Consider the following 20,353-nt stretch of genomic DNA (forward strand, 5'->3'; position numbering starts at 1 on the left):
TAGAAAGAGGTATCAGCATTTGTATAATTGTATAGAGTACATTTCCGTCTTTAATAGCGCACAAATCATATGAATGAGTCATTAGATATTTTTATGGTACTTTTCTGTCATTTTTGGAGCTTGAAATACATGCTCACTGAAGTGTGTTGTATGGAAAAGAGTTGCATAACAGTTCTTTAAAATGTCTCCTTTTGTTATCCGCAGAAAAAAAAAACAGTGTGTTTGAAAAGACATGAGGGTGAGTATATAATGACATAATTGTCATTTTTTTAAAAGTTGAACTATTCCTTTAAGGACAGGGTATGAAAGTTATTGCAAGTAAACATGTTCATATAAAGATCTTTCTGAAATGTGTTTTTTTAACCTCACAACACACAAACCTTTTCCCCTGCCCTCTGATAAAGGTGCTCGGTGACCTTTGAGCATAGTCACAAGCCTGAGTCACAATGTGAGTGTCATAAAGGAGAATAGATTTAGAGACAATGCAGGAGAACTGCTGCCTCTGATCTCTCAAAGTACTTCATTCAGGATGTGATTTTGCCATTTTTGGGTGGCAGGGTATAAATTGTGTGTGTGCGTCCAGTTCCTTTCACATTGTTAGAACATCCTGGTACTACCTAGCTGTAAGAAAGGATGATGTAAAACACCAAGAACAGGGAGAGCAGGAACAGACCGGAGGAAGGAAGGAGTCCTCTCTCTTTCATGAACACACACATGCACTGACAGAGGTGACACTCGAGTCAGCAGAATATGGAGATAAGGCGGAACAGGATCTTACGGGTCATTGTTTAAAAGGAACGGATTGAAAGCAGACCACTGATATCTATCACGTGTACCTTCAAAATGTTTATTTCTATGCATTAATAGCATTTATATAATACATTTTTTAGTTGCATTGATTTAAAAATTGTACATTTTGAAATGTATTTTAAATTTATAAAAAAATAAAATAAAACAAGCATTAAAATATTATCATAAAACGTTGATGTTGTTGTTATAATTAAATATGTGCTGAACATTGGAATAGAAATACCTGCTTTTTCAAACTATATAAAGCTTCACTTAATTAAAGGTACCATGATGTTGCTATGAGTTTTTATTTTTTTATTTCATGTTTTAGCATGTGACCATGGTAATACCATGGTATTCTTTGAAGTAACTTGGAGTACCATGTATATAATATATTAAAGTTTTTTTTATTTTTATAAAATACTATTTAATTACTATTTAATAAAATCACTAGTCTTTACAATAGCACCACCACAGTACTTGTTTCCATTGTTTGCACAATATGGTGATTAACTATTCATGAACTGTGCGACATTTTTTAAAAAAGAAGCACATATGTATTTAATAAGATATCTTTACTAAAAAGTGTCAGTACTATGATGATACAGTGATGGTATTGGAAGGTATTACCATGGAACATGACATCATAATAATGAATGATTATCATATTCATATACAATTGTATTTACATGATACTCCAGAAACTATCACCAAAACTGAAATGACCAAAATTGTCTAAAAACATCATTGTAATATAATGATACTTTTATTTTTGCCGTAAGTGCGCATAATTAATCACAAGTACTAATTTGCATAACGGAAAACACGCCCACGGTCGGCATGGGTATTTAACTCACGCCCTCTGTATGGAATCAATGAAATGTGAACGCGGCACTTTGAAGTTGTTTCGCTGCCGCAAAGATGAAAGCGTTGTAGATTAAGAATGTTACAGTATTATCTTTAAAAGAAACGCGTAATCTTGATATAAGTCTCTACTGTTCTTACAACTTTTCAAAGGAGGAATATTCCGGGTGAAATAATATCTCCGTGTGGGGTATCAAGCGACGTTCATGTAACAACATTGATTCAAAGCACAGGATGGATTTATTTTTTTTTATGTATTTTTTTTAATAAGAGGTGAGTTATGCTTAAAGTTAAAGTTCTTTCAATAAAAACTATTTCTAAAAATAACTTTTAATTTTTCTTGGTTAACTTTTTTTTAGTTTTCATGGTTGGTTCTCTATCTGCGGTGTATTAGACGCTGTAAAGTGTATATAAAGTGAATATATATGTAAACCTCGGACCTAAAATCAAAATTCAGTACAAAGATAGAGCTATATGAATTGAATGAGGATAGCTCTTGGTTCTTGGTAGAAATGTAAGTAGCCTATGAGATCTCTGAAGTTTGAATGGAGTTTAAAACTAAAGTTCATCTGGTTCTGTCAATCACAACACATGGACATATAAAGAAGCCCCTGCTGTACAGAAGCCAAATCCTTAAAAAAGAAAAAGTCTTCATTTGTTCTGCATTCAATCTTACTGCTGTCTAAAAGAAACAATTGAGATATTAAAGAGATCTTAATCTTGATTTTTCTTTTCTTTGAGTACCTAAAATTAAAATTGAGAGTATTATTGTGTAATAGTGTTGCTTGAAATAGCATTACATCACTTATTAGCTGTATGTTGGACAACCATTGTTTTACATTTTCTTCCATAACTCAAAGACTATACAAATCTACCTGCCATCTTTTGGTATAATAAATATATGTGTGTATATACACTAATTGGACAATTAAAATGTATAGAATGAGAAAGTAACTGAAGGAAAAAACTAAAATGAACTCCCTGTATCTGAAATAAGAGCAAACATCGTAATAATATAATTGATTTACTACATATTAATATTACTGAATTTGGTAAAACCTGTCAAGGAGGTGTCCTGGTCATATTTAATCCCAAATCGGTACAAAGAAATTATGAAATGAAGACTACATTTAGGACCATTAAGCTTTTTCAGTGTTTCACTGCAATTTTCAGGACACTTAAGCACTTTTTCCCCCTAAATTTTCATTACTGGCACACATCTGGACATTTTCAATGATTATCATTACCATTAACCCCCCTTTACTCCAATACAGTAATAAACTGCTGTTCTATAATGATTTAAAAAATAAATAAAAGGCAGTACACTGGTAAACTTCTATGATACTTCACATTTTAAATAGTATATAATTTTCTTTAACATTGTGGTAACGAAAATATCATAATGACCATCATCTCTTTTTTTCTAATGAGAACTGGGGGGTAAAATGTGCATAACTGTCATGAAAATACTGTCACAATGTAAAGAAAAATATTTTTTACTAGGACATTTTCTTGACCAGTTTCATGAGAATCATGTTACACACATTATGATATGTGAAATGACACCAGACGTCTGTTTTACTTAAACATATTGATTGGCTGATGAGTCAAGAGTCAATTAGATACTTTCATGAAATAATGTTAATTTCATCTTTTATAGGCTCATTACTAAAAATAAAAATTGTTATTGAAAATGACTCACATTAATTTCCGGCAGAGAAAGTTTGTAATTGCATATGTTGAATGCTGTCACACAAACCGAAATTTAGTGCGTTACGATTGTTACAAATGCCCCTTAGTGTCCCCTACTTCTCCACGCAGATAATGTAAAGGACCTTTCCAACACAGTCTCAGTTCCTTTCTGATTTCAATGTTCATTCAAAAGAGAAACCAGAAGACTTTGTCGGGAACCTTTCATGTGGGATATCACATGTGCCGTCTGTGTTGGAAACTTTTGGTGTTAAGGCACTTTTACACCAGATGTGATGTGAAAAGCGAGACTAATTACCAAGAAATGGCCCATTCACATCAAAAGTCACTCACTGAAAGCATATTTGCACCTTTACAATATGGTGCCACAGAACGACAATCGATTTACTCTGGTGCAGTAAATATCGCTTTAAGAATCCATTGTTTCAATACATGATCTTCATTGGCCTACTCCCCCGAAAAATGATGCCAAAAATGTGCATATGATGTGAAAGGACCATCTATTTGCATCCCAATAGTACATTGTGGAAATAATATGAGCAATAAACCAACCATTGAGAGAGGCTTTGTGTCTTTGTAGTTCCCGATATGGCGTTTGTTCTGTGTTAATCAAAAAGTGTGTTTTCAGAACTTTAACCTGAACCCAAACCCTATCCATAAACCGTACCTATACCTTACCCTAGAGTGTAAACATAACCATGATATTAATTGTTTAAGGTCTGATTTGTAATACGGAAGAAAGCAACACTTCTGGGTTCCAAACACGTGTTCATGACGTGTAAATGGTCTGCACTTATACAGCAACTTTTTAACCTTAACATTATTCAAAGCGCTTTACACTGTGACACATTCACCCATTCATACACCAATGGCAGTAGAGCTGCCATGCAAGGCACTAGCCTGCCATTGGGAGCAACGTGGAGTTCAGCATGTGGAGTCGTGTGGGCCGGGATTCAAATCCTGCGATTAGTGGCCAACCCGCTCTACCAACTGAGCCACAGCCGCCCCACACAAGTGTAGGTGATTGGTTGAAAGTAGTACGTTCTCGTACGAATGTAGTAGTACGAATTGGTACCAATTCGCCACCTCTAAATATTGTGACATTCTCGTGAGATTGGTTTGGTCCTTTCAAACAGAACGCAATGAAGGTTTTTGATTGGAACAATGGATTCTTTTTGAGCTATTTACTGCACCAGAGTAAACTGATTGTCGATCTGCAGCATCTATTGGAAAGGTGTAAATATGCTTTCGGCGAGTATTCACGTTGCTTTTGGTGTGAATGGCCATCTTTTGGTAATTTGTGTAAAAGGGCCTTAACACCAAAAGTTTCCAACAGTCAGTACAATGATGTCCCACATGAAAGATTCAGAACAAAGCCTTCTTTTTTCCTTTTTGAATGAATATTGAAATCCGAAAGAAACTTTAATGATTCAAAGTCATGATCATTAATCAATGGATTGTTTTAATGCTTTAATGTGTCTTTTTATTTTTGTAGGGCATGTCCTTGTTGTGAATGGCAAAAGTCATGGCTTACTGGTTCCCACCTATTTGGGGAACCTGTTTGTTGGTTCCACTGATTCTCAGTCACTTTACTCATGCTCAAGATTTGAAGCCCACCAGATGGCCTCTTTACCCTCACAAGCCTTTGGTTCTCATCTGGAATGCCCCGACAGAAGACTGCAGACCTCGCCACAATGTCCATTTCGAACTCGATCAGTTTCAGATTGTAGCCTCACCCAATGAGGGTTTTACCAAACAGAACCTCACAATATTTTACAAAGACCGCCTGGGTCGGTATCCATACTTTGAGGCAGATGAAACAGCCATCAATGGTGGACTTCCACAAACCGCCAGCATCACACACCACCAGCAGAAGATGCCAGAAGGGATCAGGAAATACATTCGCGACTCATCTGCACAAGGTTTAGCTGTTATAGACTGGGAAGAATGGCGCCCGTTATGGGTACGAAACTGGGACACAAAAGATGTTTACAGGAGACATTCGCTGGTTTTAGTGGCCCAAAAAAACCCAAACTGGACAACTGAACAGATAAAGAAAGTATCCCAACAGGAATTTGAGATCTCTTGCCGCAAATTCATGCTAGAGACATTACGTCTGGCCAAAAGCTTGCGTCCCAACCAGCTGTGGGGCTTCTACCTCTTTCCTGACTGCTATAACCATGATTACCGCAACAGCTTGGAGAACTACACGGGCCGTTGCCCGGATGTTGAGGTAGCCAGGAATGACCATCTTAAATGGCTTTGGACTGAAAGCACAGCCCTTTTTCCTTCAATATACATGGCCTCAGTGTTGCGTTCGACATCTTCTGGGCGCCAGTTTGTCCGTAACAGGGTGAAGGAGGGAATGAGATTGGCATCGGTTGGAGAGGGACCGGCACGCCCTGTTTTTGTCTATACGCGTCCCTCTTATGCTAATGAGCTGGAATTGCTGACTGAGGTGAGTTTGTGGAAAGCAGAGATCCGTATTTAAAGGAATATTCCGGGTTCAAAAATCTAGGTTGCAGTGAGGCACTTATAATTGAAGTGAATGGGGTAAATCTGTCAGCATGATAATACTCACTGTTTCAAAAGTATAGCCACAAGATTGTAAAAATATGTGTGTTAACATGATTTTAGTGTGTAAAGTATCCAATTTTTATAACTTTGTTGCCATGACGATGTGGTCAACAAACCCTAAAATGACAGTAAAAATTACTATTTATACAACACAGCTCATATAATATATGAGTTTCATTGCAAGTGCCACATTGTAACGTAAATTGTTTTTTTTTAAGAAAAGGAGGGACGAGTCAAAATAATTTTTGTGGTAATCAACATTATGCCACAAATGCTGTCGATGGAGATTAACTTGAAGCAAAAAAGAAGTCTATATATATTAAAAAAAAAGACAAAGGTGCAAGACTCTACTTGGAGTCTCTTATAAAAAAAATTAACTATGCATCCCCTTAAGCATTGCAACTGATGTTATTGAATAAAATCAAATGGCACAATAAAACAACTAAATATTTATTTATACGTTTAAAATGTATATATATATATATATATATATATATATATATATATATATATATTATGTTTATTGCTAACTATTCATATATATATATATATATATATATATATATATATATATATATATATATATCTATATACACACAAATATTTCAGCAGTTTGATTATCTTTCACAATGCTTCAATAGAGTGGGCGGTCGCTACTGAGCTATTTATGTTTCCATAGTAACAGCATCTTCTCTGATTGGTGGATCCCTCTCCAGAATAATGGGTAGTGTAGTTCTTCAGCTATTAAAACCCCATTTTCTAAATGAAGTGGAAATTATGAGTCGTCAACGCTCAACAATCTTGTGAGCTCGTGAAATGTTTATCATGAAAAGGTCTTGAAATGTTTATGTTATTATTAAAAATCTTACTTGAGGAAATGAATGGGATTTTTACTTCAGGAACCATTTTAGAACTTTAAAACTGTGTAAAGAGTTTACAACCATCTGCACACAAGACTTCATTAGACTTGCATAAGAAAAGAGCAAATCTTGTTTGACAGTAGTATTGCAGATGGCAACAGCTTGCTAAGGTAGGATTGGTTAGTAAAAATGTTTAAGTTGGGGCTTAGCGACGGGTCAGTTACATTTATGTAAATCACTCCAGATGATCTGCAGCTAACCTTGTACGGAAATGAAGGTTGACCTTACGGGACAAAATATTCCACTTAGCCAGTGACTCTTCAGTCTGTTTGTTCACCTCCAAGAAAGATGGTTTCTGAGTGTCTGCAAATAGTTGCTCTAGTTTTTTTCCTCAAAAGGGAGAGGGTACATCAGGTTTCATGCTTGGCACAAAGTCTTATTTTGATCAGTAGCTTTTTGTTTTTGCATTAGTGGTACTTTTGTAACTGAAGCTGGCTGGTATGTGATAGCTGTGCGGTATGTGTAAACCTCAATCCTCTGACCTCAAGAGGCGCATTAGCGACTGATGCTAGAGGCTGTTGCATTTAGCGCACCCGCCTCCCATGCTGGAGGTGCCGGTTCGAATCCCGTTCAGAGTGGGTCGAGCAGGACCGTTTACACTTACCGAGGGTTTAAAATTAGGATTGGAAATGTGAAAACTACCTTTGCGTATAAGTCATCCAGCACTATTTATGCTACGAACATGAATGATACTTCAAGCCATGCGGTTGGTTGAAGGGAGGTGTCTTATTACTTTTCTTAGTGATCAAACTTAAACAAATTCCCTAGACTTACATTGAAGGAGGGACCTGAGATATACAGCAACATATTGGCATCAATAGTGGCGAGTTTTTCACGGGTAAGAACCACTTAAATTATCTTTAGACAATGTAAAAACTACATTTTTCCTGTAAAAATATCCAAACTTTCTGGTAAGAATTTCTTGAAAAGCTATTGTTCCATAAGTCATTAAAATAATGTATCTTTATGTGTATTTTTATGTATCTAAAAGTGTTTTCGAGTGGTTGCAACTTTTGTAAATTATTTTAACATCATTATTATTAAGTGTGCTGTACATCAAGACAAAAATCTTATATTGAGAACAAGATATGCTTCATTCAAAAAAATTGGCCAAATTTTTTGTTTTATTACCCCTCTTGAAACAAGCAAACACACTCAAAAATAGCAACTATCTCTTATAATCAAGCAAAGAAAAATCTACAAATGGGGTTAGCAAAAATGGCTTGAAACCAGTATAAGTATCTAGTCACTAAAAATATGAATGGATCTTAAAGCTACGCAGAAATCATAAAAATTGTTAATTATGTTTTCATATACATTGAATATGAAGCAGTGTATTGAAGTTTGCATTAAAACTAGTGTATTGTGTAGGTAATGTAGGGTGTGTGTGTGTGTGTGTGTGTGTGTGTGTGTGTGTGTGCACGCTCGAGAAGAACAGGATGGGAGTTGGTCACATTTTAGTGCCACCACCCACCACACCATTTCCTTGTTTATTTCCACTTGTTTAAAGACCCCATGCAATCAAAATCCAAGTTTTATGGCTTTTAGTACATGCTTTTAGCTTAAAGTTCATGTGTATATACTAAAATGTTGACAAAAGTAACCGTTACATATACAGCATAATATACATCCAAAATTTGCAGTCTTACTCTTCTGGGAAAATGGACCAAAAATATTGATGACTCATCTTGCACTAAATGGGTGTATCCACATTTCTGTCCAATAAAATGCTGTAAAGGAGAATGGTCCTCCCTCTAATACCACCTGCCTCCACCTCATGTAGTGATGTAAACTAAACTGCTATTTGCGATTTAAGAAAAGCACCACCAACAAAATTAGCAAAACATTTTTTTTTTTAAATATGCCATGAACCAATCATTAATTTTCTTATTTGTGTTTTTGCAGACAGATTTGGTTTCCACCATTGGAGAAAGTGTGGCCCTGGGTGCAGCTGGTATTATACTCTGGGGTGATGCCAGTTATGCCAGTAGCAATGTGAGTAATCACATTCATGTCTTATTTTGATCATGACTATTGCTCTTACTTAGACATAGGAATTTAAAGGAATAGTACAGCCAAAAATGTAAATTCTCTCATCGTTTTCTCACCCTCATACCATCCCAGATTTTAATTACTTTCTTTCTTATGTGGAGCATAAACAATGATTTTTAGAAGAATATCTCAGCTCTGAAGGTCCATACAATGCAAGTCCAAAACTTTGAAGCTAAAAATAACACACAAAGGCAGCATAAAAGTATTCCAAGACTCAAGTGGTTTAATCCATGTCTTCAGAAGCGATATCATATGTGTGCTTGAGAAACGGATAAATATTTAAGTCTTTTTACTATAAATTATCGTCCCTGCCCAGTAGGGGGTGATATACACAAATAATGTTAATTGCCAAAAACAAAAGAAGAAAAACTCTTAGGAGAGAAGAGCGCTTAAGAGGGCTGTTTGAATAAGGAGATTTATCGTAAAACGTTACTTGAATATTAATCTGTTTCTCAACCACACCTATCATATTACTTCTGAAGACATGGATTAAATCACTGGAGTCGTATGGATTACTCTTATGCTGCCTTTATATGCTTTTTGGGTTTCAAAGTTTTGGACCCCATTCACTTGCATGGTATGGACCTACAGAACTGAGATATTCTTCTAAAAATCTTTATGTTCCAAAAAACAAAGAAAGTCATACACATCTGGTACGGCATAAGGGTGAATATATTTTTGCATGGGCATGCACCACTCCCATACATTTAATAAATGTAAAATTTGTGTCTTTACATGACAATATCTTCCTCTCTTTATATTTTTCACCTTTAAGGCGAGCTGTTTCAGTCTGACCCAATACTTGGGGGTCCTCTGGGTCGGTACCTCGTCAACGTCTCCACAGCAGCCGAGCAGTGCAGTCGCTTCCTGTGCGGTTCCCACGGTCGATGTCTGCGCAGACACTCGGACACAGACACATATCTCCACCTAGACCCGCAGACGCACACTATAGTGGGTCAGGGGAGCGGACTGCATGTGAAAGGAGAGCTGAGCACAGAAGAACAGAGACAAATGAGCGAGGACTTTCAGTGCCAGTGTTTTATGGGGTATAAGGGTGAGAGATGCTATCTTGAAGACCCTCTTCACCAGAAAGGAGCGGCACATGCACTTAAAGCATTGTGGCTTTATATTCTCACACTATTGCTGCTTCATTTATTGGCCTGAGCGGTTTATATTAATTTGGTTATATTTATATTTAGGGATAGTTCACTGACAATTTAAATTCTGTCATCATTTACTCACCCTCTTGTCATTCCAAACCTGTATACATTTTTTTTTTCTACTGCAGAACTCAAAATAAGATTTTATCTTCGAGCTGCTCTTTTCTATGCAATATAAGCATATTTTGAACCAAGGCTCTAAAAAAGGACAAAAAGCAAACAATTAGCACAATAAAATAATGAAAAAGTAGTCCATTTGACTTGTGCGCTATATTCCTAGTCTTCTGAAGACATATGAGAATGCTTTGTGTCAGCATTCAGTTATTCATTAAATAAATTATAAAAAAAGTTTTTTTGTGATAATTTATCATTTTATTTTAATGTACATTTTTATAGTAAAATTTACAATTACATTTTTAACATTTCATTAACAAATACTAATTTATTCTCATGTGTACTGCCAAATTTGCCACGTTAATACGCGTCACGTCATGTGAAACTGGCGTCAGTGTTTCATCAACAACATGAAATACAAAGTTTGAATGGTCACGATATGTTTGAAAATGAGCAGCATGAGCCATCTGTCAAAACTTATTTTGTGTTCCACTAAAGGAAAAAAAGTCATACGGTTTTGTAATGACATGAGGGTGAGTAAATGATGACATAATATTCTTTTTTTGGGGGTAAACTGTTCCTTTAATGGACACCCCATGCACACCGCGACAGACACTTTAACGTTCTTTTGTTTTTACTTCCGAAATAGTCAGTAAGCTTCAAATGCTGTTTGTAAGAAGACTTTCTCCAAGGTTGAAATCATGTGAGTGAGCTGATATTGCATAGAATAAACACAGGAAACTCTGATACCTCTGAGTTTAAATAAGCACTTTTGTTTGTTGTCACACATATTTCTCCACTCAGACTATTTGAACCATATACGCATGTTGTGCAACAGGAAAATCACTCATAAATAAAAGTATTTCGATTTTTTGTTGCATGTTCACATGTGAGCCACACTTAAGCACTGGACTGTGAGAGTATTATTTACTTTTATAGTTTCAGATGTTAACACTTTTGTGACTATAATGAACTATTGTCTTAATTGTGATACACATTGGAATGATTTCAGCAGTTTCCTGTATGTTATCGCTTTTAATAAAAAAAAGAATTATGCTTTTTAAAATTATGTGTATAAATTTTGAAGTGCATTTCTTTCTTTTCACAATTACATTTGTCCAATATTTGTTGTGTAATTGTGTCTGCAAACTCAAAAACGGTCTTGTTCACACCACACCACACCATTCATTGATTCCCAGCTTATGGAACTCTGTTTGAGAAAAGAAGAACTAAAGAAAGGGGTTAAACATGAACATGTATCAGACTAACTCTAGGATCTACCCCAGCGCAGGAACCAGCCCAAATTACAGGGTTTACAAACCGAGAAGTTATATTTGTTGCATTTAACTCTGTGAACATTCACTTATTGGAGGAAAACTGGAGTTTAGCCAGTGACACAATATGAAGTATTTTGTATTTGCTTATCTTTAATGACTCTATTTGTATTTATTATTTTGGGTGTTTATGTAGACAGCTGTAGCCTATACTGTATGTGGCATTCCTCACAGAAATAATTTTTTAATTGAAATCTTGAAATGTATGAGAATGTTTCTCTCCTGAATATCAACATTGCTTTCAAAATTACAACAGCTCTGTATTCAATAGACAAATAGGACTATTTATACTGGGGCTAGCTGTCACACGTGTCACGATTTTGTGTGGTGGTTTCAAACAAATACCTCAAATCTGTCTTAAATTTGACTAGAATGATTTATATAATGATGTTCATAATGAATTGTGTTTACAGAACAATCATAAATGTCAGTTGTCACTTGTATTTTATATAATGTAATCAGTAGTTATTTTTTTATTATGATTTCTAGCAACCAAAACAATGGTTTGATATATTTATGTTACCTAGTGTGACATCTAGTCCCTATTCCTAAGGTACTAGCATGTTTTCATTTTAACTTTTACCATTATAATACCATATTTTGTACCATAAGCTTTGCAGATCCTTGACATTCTACCTGTCAGTTTGTCCAGATACTCAGGTGATATTTCACCCCACACTTCCTGTAGCACTTGCCATAGATGTGACCGTCTTGTCGGGCACTTCTCATGCACCGTACATTCTAACTGATCTCACAAAAGCTCAATGGGGTTAAAATCCATAACACTCTTTTCCAATTATCTGTTGTCTAATGTCTGTGTTTCTTTGCCCACTCAAACCTTTTCTTTTTGTTTTTATGTTTCAAAAGTGGCTTTTTCTTTGCAATTTTTCCCATAAGTCCTCCTGAGTCTTCTCTTTACTGTTGTACATGAAACTGGTGTTGAGCGGGTAGAATTCAATGAAGCTGTCAGCGGAGGACATGTGAGACGTCTATTTCTCAAACTAGAGACTCTGATGTACTTATCCTCTTGTTTAGTTGTACATCAGGTCTTCCACATCTCTTTCTGTCCTTGTTAGAGTCAGTTGTCCTTTATCTTTGAAGACTGTAGTTACACCTTTGTATGAAATTCTCAGTTTTTTGGCCATTTCAAGCATTATATATCCTTCATTCCTCAAACAATGATTGACTGATGAGATTCCAGAGAAAGTCGCTTCTTTTTTGCCATTTTTGACCTAATATTGATCTTAAGACATGCCAGTCTATTGCATAATGTGGAAACCAAATATCTTTCAACTGTGTTTGATATAATGGCGAGTGATTTCCTAGTACCAAATTAGCAATTTAGCATGATTACACAAGGATAAAGTGTTGGAGTGATGGCTGCTGGAAATGGGGCCTGTCTAGATTTGATCAAAAATGACTTTTTTCAAATAGTGATGGTGCTGTTTTTTACATCAGTAATGACCTGATTATACTTTATGATCAGTTGAATGCCTTTTTGGTGAATTAAAATACCAATGTCCTTTCGAAACAGCAATATTTGATCATTATTCCAAAATTTTGTCTACCAGTGTGTGTATATGTACATGTATATACAGTATATATATATATGTGTGTGTGTGTGTGTGTGTGTGTGTGTATTTTAAAACAAATGTAGGCTATCATTGGCAAAAGGCATTTCTTTATGATGTATATTATCCCTTTTCCTAACCCTAACAGTGTGGAAGTGTAGCCCCCTTTTTGAGATTGCCCAGCCCTCTTCTGGAATAACCCCGCCCCATTCTGGAGTTACCCCTTTTGACGTTTCCGCCACCGTTTGGAGATCTCCGGGCTGCTTGTGGGTCATGTCTAGAATGTAACCCCAGAGTTACCTCAAGTCTCGCTAGAGTCACATTAAATGTTCACTCGCTTTAAATATAAAGTTTTTTGTGTTTATTTAGATTTTTACAGATACCCTACACCAGTTATTCCCAACCTTATTCCCCTTCTGGAAATGTCACTAGGTGGCGACAAATGAGCGTCTTATGTGCTATGAGTGAGTCAGTGAATCATTTTGAGTCATTCATGACCGAAATCTACCAAGAGACTTTATAGTGCTTAAGCATTAAAAGAACAAAGCAGATCTATAGTCTTCCTTCAGCATGAGCTTTATTTCTCATCCAAAAAGACAACAATAATAGTCTAAATATAGTTTAATAACGTCATTTTCCTACAGTAGCCTGTTTAAACGGCTGAGCTTGGCTTTTATCAGAAAAGACCACAATAATAGACAAATAATAATAATTTTGAGTTTCAATAATGTTCTTTCGTCATTGTAAAGCACATTTCACATGAGTTGAGTCGAGGTGTCAACGCTCTGTGCAACGCCAGCGTCAAGCGCCACATCACCCTCCACATGATAAGAGTTGCAGAAAGCGTCACAGAGGGGCGTTTTTACGAGTTTGCCGTGTAAAAAAGCAAGAGGTGTGCACAATAAACATTGAAAACATGAATTTGGAAGAATGAAAAAAGCTTGCAGTTGCTTTGACAGCAGAAAGTAATAAAAAGACTTGTTTATGTTTAAGCGTTTTCTTGGTGAATTTAAATGAGTTCAATAACTGGGGTCTCTGATATTCATAAACGATAAGGTCATATTTCATTAAAAGAAATTATGAGGCATTCAATGTCTCTTCACAAATTTGGACAGTTTTTAAACTGTGCAACACAGTGGATGGGAAACACTGCCATACACAAACCCCTACCCCTAAACCTAACCCTGCCATGAAATGTAACCCTAAGCTTAACTTTGTCACAGTGAATGAGACTCTCGTGAGACTTAGGGTTAGGGGTGTTACCTTCAAGAAACAGCTCTGCTTGTGGATGCGCTGAATTCAACTCTTCCTTATGCTCCGCCCTCATCCTTCCTATTGGTTACAGCAATGTTACATTCAATCGACAGTGTTCAGTCACAAGCTGATAAGTATTACTTATATACAGATGACATAAATACATGTATTTTTATTCATTTCTTATGATTTTACTGTAGTAACAGGAAATGTAGTAGTGTCTCTGTAAATGAAAACAACCTTAGTCATTTTTCATTTCCCCCTCATAGTTGATCTAAGTATGCATTTTTGGTTGTTCTTCCCTAACAGAAAGTACTATGGCAGTACCATGGCACAGTGATGGTATCACATGGCAATACAATTTCATATAAAGTACAATGTCATATTCATTCACCATTGCATTTACGTGGTACATTACCAAAGGTACATGTCCAAATAACTATGGAAGTTTTTCTTAATGTGGTTGTTGATGTTATCTTTCAGTCATTTGCTGAACAGGAAGGATGCAGCATTCACACAGGAAGTAATTGAAAATGTGTGATGTAGTTTGCCGTTCATAATATGTTAAGTTATTGTGGCTGAATGGACAGTGTTGAATAATTTACTTCATTCACTTACAAAAAAGTACCATGTTAGTATGATGGTTAATGGACATGGTACCATGGTAGTACCATAGTATCATATAAACACCATGGTGTATGACATCATATGATACGGTTCCAAAAAGTACCAAGTTATTATGATGTTATTTTTTAAACATGTAGCATGGTAGTACCATTACATTATTTTAACTACATTGGAGAACTATGCAAATAAATACCATGGCTCATGAATTTCAGAAATTCACCAATGGTAGCACCACAATAGTTTTTGGTAAGGGCAATATGCTAATCATTCAGTTCCATGGTGTATATTAAAGGTCCATGATACAATTATGGTATCATCAGATGGTAATACTTGGTATTTTGATGTATTGTATAACATAGTGCTGATTACCATGTTCATATCAATTGATATTAACATAGAACTTTGAGGTATTTTTTTGTAATTGTCTGTAACAACTCTATATGTGACCACTGTGTTTCTTTGCGAAAGGAAAAATAATGTATTTTATAGCTAATTATATGGAAAATGTCTATGCACATGCACAAATATTCTTAATGTAGTGTTTGTTGAAGTGTATGATTATTATGGATAATGAGTTGTTCTGGATAAAGTACACCTTTGTTAAAAAAATTGCCTCCCATCATTGAAAATAGCTTTTGAAATTAGACTGAATGAAGCTCAACTTCATTTCCATTTAAATTGCCTCGGCTCATGTAATGTCAAGTGTTGAGCTGGGTGCTAAATGCTTTGCGTGCATGTCATTGCAGGTCCTTTCAACGTGTCAGCTTTTGCCCGGCATGGACATGTGTCAACATTGGATGTGTCTTCGGGTGTTGTTTTGGGCATTTCGCATGCGCCATTTTTGGCTGCCCTCCTACCCTCACCCTCCCTCCTAACCTAGCTCCCATTTTTCACCATATGGAATGTGCTTACTGAACGCTGTGCGTCTCAATTTGGGTCGACCTGGACTTAAGCGTCTTTGACATTGTACACAACCACGAGCAGGTCTTCATGGGCAACAGCATCGCCATTTTCTACTCGGACTAAGTTGAGACAATATAATTTCACAATGATCTTAACAATGAACCAGTTAATGGTGCCGTTCCTCAGAACGCGAGCCTTTAACCAGCACCTCTGGAAGGCTGATCGCAACTTTCACAGACTCACCATCATCGACTGGGAGAAGTGGCGGCCACTTTGGGAACATAACTGGGACAATAAGGAAGTGTACTGGCAGGGTTCAAGGGCGTTAGTTGAGGTCAAACACCCTACCTAAATTCCAGATCAAATAGAAACTGAAGCTGTTAAGGAATTCGAGGAAGCTTCATGGGCGTTGATGGAAGAGATGTTAAAACTGGGCTGGACAGAGCGCTCTGGTGGACTATGGTTTTTGTTTTTACCCTGCTGCTGCAAATATCAGTACAAGAAGAATGAAACTTATACGGGCAAGTGTCCATCTCTGTATATGAAGAAGAATAAAAAACTTGCTTGGCGTTGGAACGTCAGCACGCCCATGTACCCTGATATTTACCATGAGTTGGGTCTCAGGGGGTCGCGATCGTGAAATTGTGCTGTACCTGGAGACTATGAGGGTGAGAGAACAGACTGCCCACAGTCGGCCATCTTGCCTACACTTACTCTATGGAGTTTCTGTCACAGGTCAGCTCAGAGTGCTATAAAATACAACAGTCAGATTGTGTGTTTCAGGAAGTAAAAACCCATCAATTGTTTGCAAAGATGAATTGATTTTTAATGATAACTTATAACCCTTCAAAGACAGAGCTAACATGAGCTTCAAGGTTGTTAATCAATGGCACATGCTTCTGTTTGAGCCGTCAGTCTGCATTATTTCACCTTAATTAAAAAAAAAATCAACTTTAATAGTGGAATTTATGCTGAATAAATACACTACCCATGATCCTAAAGAGAAAGATCCACCAATCAGAGAATCGCAGCAAACAAAGTGCGGCAAAATAGCTCTTCAGCGACTGCCTTCTCCCATGACGCACTGTGAATGACACAATCGAATGGATGACAAAGTCTTCCTTAGCGCTGGGTGATATGATGATATATATCTTAGCGACATTATAAAGTGTCAATCGATAGAGATTTTGCTATATCGTGTATATCACGATTGTTAGAAATTCATGTGCGCAGCGTGGGCTTATATATCATTGGGAAGAGAATTTAAAGGGGTCATGAAATGTAGAAACAAATTTACCTTGATATTTAGACATATAAGAGGTATCTGTACTTAAAAACATACTGTAAATTTCAGAACTCAAAACTTCCTACTCAGCCTAAAAAGAGCATTTATAGTTGCCACCCTGCTAAAAGTCTAGTGTTGAAATCTGTCTGTTCGTGACATCATGAAACATTGCTCATATGTATTTACATATCCTACAACATGCATCATCACACCCTTGGCCCCGCCCACTGGCACAGTTCAAGTCAAGAGAGTAGGCCTTGTGTGGCTAACTATTCCTAACATTAACCCAAAAGGGGCCCATCTGGACTATTTTGTTTTATTTTTGTTTATGAACATGAACTACACAGACTCTTTGACCGCTGCCATGTATCTCGCCGCTTTTAAAAGACGTCAAGTTACGGAGAAGTAATTCTCTTTCATTCAGATGCTGCCTCTTGTTGTTTTGAGCACAGACGTGTTCTTTCGCCCATCTGTGCTATATATAATTGTTGGGGTATGTAAACATGCGAAGTGCGCCTCAGTGCACCTTCAGTATATGTGTTTTATTTCACCGTGCTTCGGACTATGATATGTTCGTTATTTTCATCTCATGTCAGTGTAGATTGCTTGAGAACAAGTCATAATACGATTCAAGCTTGGCAAAGGAACTGTTATTGAAGGATGAGGCAGTTAAAAACACTTGGACAAGATCAAAATCGTAAGTAAACCATTTCATTCATGAGTATTTCAAATGTCGTGACTGTTTGATATTTTATGGTGCTGAGTGTTAACAGTTGTGCTTGAGATGAACATTTTAATTTATTCAGATGCAACGTGTTGGATGTGCGTTATATGTAAACCCTGAAAATTAGTTTTAATATTTAAAATTCAGTTTTCACAATGCAGGACCATAAAAGGTGATTAAAATGGTGAAAAACTTAACACAAATGGTGACCTGTTACAGCACCTAAAATATATACTTTCTTTACCCTTCATATATATTTTAACCTAAAACCTTGATGTTAAGAAAAAGCACATGTAAATGTTATGCATCAATGAGCCATTATACATACAGCTGACATTCACATATATTATACATGCACACGTCAACATAATGCAGTGTGAACTCTCCATGTGCCCTCTGTTCAGAAAGCCTGCGAAGCAGTTTGAGATTTCCTGGACGAAACAATCAGCCATACATTGTGAATGTGACAGAAGGGGCATTTATCTGTAGCCAGACCGTGGCTTGTTCCAGGGGCAATGTGTCAGATGGGACCCGAGCATCGCAGCATACCTCTGTCTTGACCCGGCCATATGGTTCACAGAACCAAGTTGCCAGGCCCTGTTATTAAGGGTCTGTCTTTTGTAGCTCACAAAAGGTTTTAGATGGTTGAGGAAGACACAAGACATTTTTCAGTCTATTTTTAGTGTCACCGTTTTCCAGGATGGCAAGGAGAACGATGCCAGAAACCAGTTCCTCAGTCTTTTACATAACAGAACTTTCAGGAGACTTGAAGTCTGGAGTGATTAAAGATCACAATTGCAACTTTTTATCTCGCAGATCTAAAGCCGAAACTGTGAGAATAAAAGTCAGAATTAGCTCTTTTATTTTTTTATTATGTGGCGGGACCCGTATTTCATGCTGAACAGCAAATGTTGACACAGCAATTTGTAACTCTGAGGAAAGTTTGAGGAATACAGTGTTGCCTTGCAAGCACTATTCAAAGTTTGGATTACTTGTTCATGGCCAATGTTTATGTGTGTGTCCTGTCCAACCACACGTACGCTCTTGGCCACTTGAGTGCACGTGCACGCAACAGGAAGTAAGTGTTCACGACTGTCCCATGTCTAAAACATGCCAAAGCTCAGTGTATTTAACCCACAGTAAATCCAGACATAAGGTGTATCCCAAAGTTCATCACGATCAGGAGCCACACCCAGCCTACCCGAGCATTCTGTGTATTTTCGCCATGATAATATGAAGGGAAGCTTTTCAATATAAGTTCTTTATTATAATCAGCATATATTTATTTTAGTATCAATGAAAGTATTCAACATTATATATCATGTTTATGATGACTTAATAGCAGCATCATAATAACAAAATAGCATTTATGTGTACAACTATACACCTCTTTGTAATCCTTCTCACCCAATAATCACCTTATATTGTTTTTTCCTAACAATGCTGGTGATTTTGGTCATTTATCAGCCATTTTTATGTATTTAAAAAATATGTTTTAATGCTTTATATTTGTTGTATGAAACTACATACTGATAAGTTGTGTAAAGGAGTCTTTGGTCATCTTATATAAATGACAAGCCAAAGCATATAATTTCAATAGTTTGTTGCTATTAATGGATCACACAGGTTTATAGAATTAAGTTTGTATTTTTTTAAATTAAGTTTTATGCAGTGTATTGAGAAACAAAGTAGAAAGAAATAGCTTATATCTCATATTTGACAGAACTTCTGGATGGCACAATTTTACAATTAATTTTTTTTTTAATATGCAAAGTATTGAAAATTAAAACAAGTTAAAATAATTAACTTTTACAATTAATTACACACAATAAAAACATTATACTTACATATTTTCTACAGCACAATACACTTCCAACCACCAGTAGTGTATTACTAAATTAAAAGATGGGTAAAATGTTCAGTTATTTATTATTTTAAGTAGTCTATAACAGTCACTGCTACCTAAAACAATCAGTCTTCAGCTGAGTGGAAAGATAAAAACAGCTGATGCAACCAGCACCAACATCTTTAAGTCTACAAGTGTCCCAATGTGCAATCAAAAGTCATCCACACTTGCAGTCTTCATGTCTACTTGCACACTAGTGGCCAAACACCGGAAATACGTAAGACTTTTTATTCAAGTGGGTAAGTAGGCAAGACCAAAACCATCCCACTTGGGACAGGGCCTATGATTGTTAGCATGAGCTGTCTGAAGTCATGCACTCAGTCTGACCACTAGATGACAGTATCCGCACACTTTTAAGGGTAACTTTCAAAACCTTATTCACGCTAGCGCCATCTTTGATTTTTAATGGGAATGACAACGAGGCTGAAGGATAGACTATTCTCTTCTAGTTTAAAGTGTGTTTGGGTCGTTCTGCGGCTGTCAGAGAACATTCAGTATACAATGAACTCCAGACAACATGAGTTGTGGATAATCAGATTTGATCAAGGAGGTTTATACAGCTT

At 36.4% G+C, this 20,353-nt stretch overlaps 1 protein-coding gene and 1 pseudogene across 1 annotated transcript; both read left to right on the forward strand.

Annotated features, from left to right (window-relative positions):
• Positions 1 to 1,682: 1,682 nt before the first annotated feature.
• Positions 1,683 to 11,235, forward strand: hyal2a (hyaluronidase 2a). The gene is given in 5 exon segments (XM_052129738.1): positions 1,683 to 1,926; positions 4,859 to 5,821; positions 8,766 to 8,855; positions 9,688 to 9,715; positions 9,718 to 11,235. Coding segments are annotated over 4 exon segments (1,422 nt in total). The 5' UTR covers positions 1,683 to 1,926; positions 4,859 to 4,876; the 3' UTR covers positions 10,077 to 11,235.
• A 3,750-nt stretch (positions 11,236 to 14,985) lies between these two features.
• On the forward strand, positions 14,986 to 18,491 carry LOC127646566 (hyaluronidase-1-like; annotated as a pseudogene).
• Positions 18,492 to 20,353: the final 1,862 nt, after the last annotated feature.

The sequence above is a fragment of the Xyrauchen texanus genome, chromosome 7, assembly GCF_025860055.1.
Source record: "Xyrauchen texanus isolate HMW12.3.18 chromosome 7, RBS_HiC_50CHRs, whole genome shotgun sequence".
Lineage (NCBI taxonomy): Eukaryota > Metazoa > Chordata > Actinopteri > Cypriniformes > Catostomidae > Xyrauchen > Xyrauchen texanus.